Raw genomic sequence first — 4,961 nt, forward strand, 5'->3', positions numbered from 1 at the left:
TTTCACGGACATTATACTTATTTAAGACTCATATAAATTTTTAAAATACTCTAAATAGATTATATTACTAAAAATAAAGTGTAAAACTTACCACACGTGTAAGAAAAAATAATCACAAATGTAAGAAAATATATAAATTTTATTTTTAACACTGTAAATTATTCAAAAATTAAAAAAAAAAAAATTAAAAGTGATGGTACACAATTGTAATATAGGCCATCGTTAAAAAAAAAAAACTGAAAATCTCTCCTAAATAATAAAACAAATAAGAAGTCTACCAACAAAGAAAGTGTACTATAAACTTACCTTATAACATTTTTAGAATTTAGCAAAAACTGTCATTTCATTTCCACTTATATGGTAACTGTACAATTTAATAATATTTAATAATATATTTTTTATTTACAGCTTTCGAAGTTCTTAGAAAAAAAAAAGTACAAAACACATGTATTTCTATTTCTACTGTGAAGTGTGCCACCAACACTTTTTTTGTTTACCCTCTTTGCAACTATGAAAAGTAATTTTCAATTAAAATATTATAAAAAATAAAAAAAAATTCACACGTGTGTTTTAACTATTGAACCTTTTATTTTTCAAAAAAAAAAAATATTTTCCATCAATTATGAAAGTGAGATTATATAAGTTGAATATCACAGACTTGACAGTAAAGAGCTCAACTGCTCAATTACTCTGAGCAGTAACAAAGTGAAGTCCAAAGAGAGTAAGAATGAACTATCAAATCTATATTAATAAAATCAGGGAGAATGGCAAACGAGAAGAAAACAAAACATCCACTCTTAAAATAGGAGAAAAAGGCAAGGCATGAACAAACTAACTAGAGATTCTTTGGATTACACAATGAGTTCTATATAAGACATTGCATTACCTGATATAAATGAATCCTATCATAAATACTTGGAAGTGAGAAGCAGTACATTAGAGATCTGCCTTTGCAGCTTATTTGGGATAGCATTGGTGGCTGCATATAGATGAAATGAGCATAAATAATCCACATCATCCTATTATATAGACTAAACAACAGAGTAGCTTGATAGAGATAATAATAATAATAATAATAATAATAAGACCTTGACCTTGAATGTGAGATGTAAAAACCTTTGCACAGTTGACCACTACACATTTACCGACATATATAAACAGCATACATAATACGAGGCAGGTGAAATCCCCCCACCTACAGCATAATGGAGAATGGCTTGTGTTTAATTAGCTTGAACGACGAACCTCACCGCCTTGTCTAGTGCTTCTGCTACTGCTTAAAGCGACGGAACTCTGACTTGAAAGTTGCACATCAGAAAGTGAAACAGGCCCAGTCTGTGAGAATATTAAACCAACTGAACTAGTTGAGGTGTTCCCAGAAGAAGGCATTCTAGCTGAAAAAGATTCCATCTTGGATCCTGATATTAGTTCAGGTCGAAGCTCTGATGATGTGGATGAGGGAGCCAGAGTAGCTAGCAATGACCCAACTGGATATGGAGTAACTGGCATATCAATTAAAGATGAAGCTGATGGACTATATCTCATAGTACCCAATGGATGATCAAATTTACAAGTGGCACCGAATTTGCAATGCCCATTTTGCAAATAGAAAGTGCAAGGTTGCATACCCTGTTGTTTAGGAACATAAATAAAATACAATAAGGCCCCAAATGAAAGCACAGAATATTAAAGGCACATAAACACAAAGACAGAGACTCCAAAAATAACGGATAGTAGACTAACAACTGAACGTGCCAACTACATATCAAGATTTTACATTAAATACATGCAAGGAGAAAAAAAAGGAAAAAACAAACTAATAACACGGTGTTCATTAATGAGACAACGTCAAGCTCGTAGCCATCAACTTTAACATCCGTCTACAAATTAAATCATCAGCATAGAAGCTTGCAAATATGATGTTTCAAGGAGAGAGCAGGTGTTTTAAAATATATAACACAAACATAGCATCAGAAGTGCAGATGCCTCATCTACTATTTTTTTTCAGTTCTGTAACATAACCTTAGCAGTCAGACATATTGCACCCTACCTGTGTTTTATATTTTACATAAGATATAAGGCCTATTAGAATATAAAAATGTCAATAACAAATAAATAAACAGACACGAGACAGAAGACAGAAGATAGAAATAAACAAGTTCTAACACTTATAATTGCATAAACAGATGAGTAGATTATGCCTACCGGACGCAAGGGGAGGCCGACTGGACTGAGGAGACAATTTGTCCTTGGCACTGCTCGATCACGTGGATGATGGTAACGGCATGATGATCCAAATTTGCAGTCCCCTGTTTTTAAATAATATTGGCACTCGGGTTCTCCAGGCCTCTCTGGAAATGCTTGTTCCTTTGGACTACTGCTTGAGGCGCCAATAGAAGAAGGTAAAGAGGAGTAAGGTCTTGCAACAGAAGCTGTAGAAGAAGGTAAATGTGTTACTCCATACACAGAAGCTCCTCCTACAGTAGGCTGAGCACCAGGAGATAGCACTGGGCTTACAGGTGCCTGCACCAAATATGTCAATGAATGCTATTAGTAATTGGATAGGATTAATTCTATGATAGGGTTTTGGCAAATGATAAATGCTATGTTTGGTGTGATCTATCAAAAAAGAAACTGTTATTTTTCTTGCAGGACAGATAAGTCTCTTCATACCGAGTAAGGATTCCACCCAGGTAAAGGAACAACTCCATGAGGAAATAAAACAGGACCATAAGTCCCTTGAACATATGAACCAGGTACTAACGGAGGCCTAGCCACCCTCAAGCTGGTGGACGGCCCCCCAAATTGATCAGGCATGGGAACTGAAGGAGATTGCACCGGTGGATAAAATTGAGGTGCAGAAGCCGTCACTGAGGTGCCGGCAGGTTGAGGATGATGGAATTTACAAGTTAACCCAAATTTGCACTGCCCCGTTTTCAAATAGTAGGAGCACTCTGCCTCACCCTGTTAAGATGAAGTATAAATTTATACAAAATTGTACATCAAAAAGAAATATATATATATATTCCTCATGATTGAGAGAGAGAGAGAGAGAGAGAGAGAGAGAGAGAGAGAGAGAAATCAAACCGGTCGTAATGGGTATCCATAAACATTTAGTGGAGCTTGGCTCAAAGATCCACCTCCATGTTTTGGATGGTGGAACTTGCAGGACGCACCAAATTTACAGGTCCCAGTTTTTAAGTAATACTGAACATTATGCAACAAGACCATGCAAAATCAGAGGAAAGCTAAGAAAAATATATAATTTATTTATACATAAATTATAATCTACATTATAAAGATCACGACACAAATAAAAATATGTAACCAACTTTACCTGACATATAGGTTCTCCCACTCGCTCTGGGTACTCCCCAGTAGCTCTCACAGCTGCTGCCACCTTAAGATACATATTAAAGCAAACCAAATTAATCAAAACATTATTTGAACTGATAAGATTACAAACAAAGTAAGTTGTACATTCTTCAATGTCGATAAGAATAAAACCCATACTCTACAGAGCCAAAAACACACATACTGAGCTTAATACAGAAAAACAGTAAACAACAAAGAACATTGAGCCCCATATTCATTCTACTTCCATTTCCGTTTACTTATAACTAAAAGAACGTGAAAAACAAGCTTAATGTAAATGAACACTAAACTCAAAACAAGTTATTTAAAGGTACAATCTTGTGGTACTAAATGATTGAGCAGAGTAATGTCGAACAAAAAAACAAAGAAACCCTCATTATTGAATACTTAATAAAACAATAAGGATTTACCGCAGCACGATCACGGGGATGGTTGTAGCGACACCGGTTACCATATCCACAATAACCAGTTCGCATATAATACACACAGTTCGGCACGCCGGGACGCTCCGGGTAAGATTCGCCGCCACCATCGCCGGCGCCAGTCAGCCCCAATTGCCACATCGATTCTACAAATTTCGTCCCCAAACAACGAAACCCAAGTCACATCAAAAACCCTAATCAAAACCCCCCACATTTTCAAAACCAATAATGGTGAAAAGAAAAATATAAAAAAAAAATAATAACCCTAGAAAACCCACCTCATAAACAGAACAATGGAAAATAAAAATCAGACACAGAGCAACCAAAATAATACCTTCCAGCCCAGTTTCGCCGCCATCCGGAGTCCACTCCGGCTGATGTCCGGGATTCGACCCATTCCTCGCGGGGCTCCGGCCGTACAACTCCATGGAAATGAGCTTTATTTTTTGGGTTTTTCTTTTTCTTTTTCTTCTCTGTACACTAAACGAAACTGTACGAACAGAAAACAAAGAAGGAACTTCCTACAGTACTCTAATATGTTGTGGAGTCTTCGAAAAAGGATTAAAGAGCTCGATCGAGTGAGATTTTCAGCTAAGCGAACTAGAGAGACAGAAGAGATAATAATCTTACAGTAGTAATGGAGCTTAAGCTCTCTCTCTCTCTCTCTCCCTCACTCACCAAGACCGTACGGTCTGGTATTGGGCTTTTTGGCTTGCTCACTCGCTCACTCACACTCTTTTCTTTTTTTTTATTTATTTTTTAATTTTAATTCTTATTTTATTCGGGACTGCGTTTCCGTACCCGCCAAATGTGTCGCACGTGTAAAGGGTTTTGTTTCGTGTGATATGGGAATAGTTCTTAAAGCTCCTCCGGTCCCCTTTTGGAGCTGGGGACTGGGAACCGACACTCGACCCTTGAAATTACGAAATGGCCCTTGTGATGGTCATTTAATGGAGTCGGAGTTTTGGTGGGGACAAAAAGGTCTTTTTAGAAAGTGGTAAGTGGAAGTGTTTTTATATAAATAATGATACTTTGTCTTTATGTTGTTGAGGAAGCTTGAAGAGTAAGTTGGGAGAATTGATTGGGGGGACAATGGGTTTGTGTGGTGTGTGCCCTTACGATTTTCTCTCATTTGGCCAAATGGAATTCTATGCAAAAAAAAAA

General features: G+C 36.7%; 1 protein-coding gene across 3 annotated transcripts; it reads right to left on the reverse strand.

The window, feature by feature from the left end:
• Positions 1 to 823: 823 nt before the first annotated feature.
• LOC115722817 (zinc finger CCCH domain-containing protein 32) lies at positions 824 to 4,556 on the reverse strand. Of its 3 annotated transcripts, XR_004012868.2 has the most exons (8): positions 4,132 to 4,554; positions 3,786 to 3,943; positions 3,338 to 3,400; positions 3,088 to 3,207; positions 2,674 to 2,964; positions 2,206 to 2,523; positions 1,095 to 1,629; positions 824 to 979 (listed from the first exon to the last, which is right to left on the reverse strand). XR_004012868.2 is itself a non-coding variant. In XM_030652297.2 (7 exons), exons 2-7 carry the CDS (start codon positions 3,936 to 3,938, stop codon positions 1,228 to 1,230), a joined length of 1,347 nt encoding a protein of 448 aa, XP_030508157.2. In that variant the 5' UTR covers positions 3,939 to 3,991; positions 4,132 to 4,556; the 3' UTR covers positions 824 to 1,227. The 3 variants fall into 3 exon arrangements, 2 of the variants coding, with proteins under 2 accessions (XP_030508157.2, XP_030508043.2); XM_030652297.2 differs by having other exon boundaries at positions 824 to 1,629; positions 3,786 to 3,991; positions 4,132 to 4,556; XM_030652183.2 differs by having other exon boundaries at positions 824 to 1,629.
• Positions 4,557 to 4,961: the final 405 nt, after the last annotated feature.

Source organism: Cannabis sativa, chromosome X, assembly GCF_029168945.1.
Source record: "Cannabis sativa cultivar Pink pepper isolate KNU-18-1 chromosome X, ASM2916894v1, whole genome shotgun sequence".
Classification (NCBI taxonomy): domain Eukaryota; kingdom Viridiplantae; phylum Streptophyta; class Magnoliopsida; order Rosales; family Cannabaceae; genus Cannabis; species Cannabis sativa.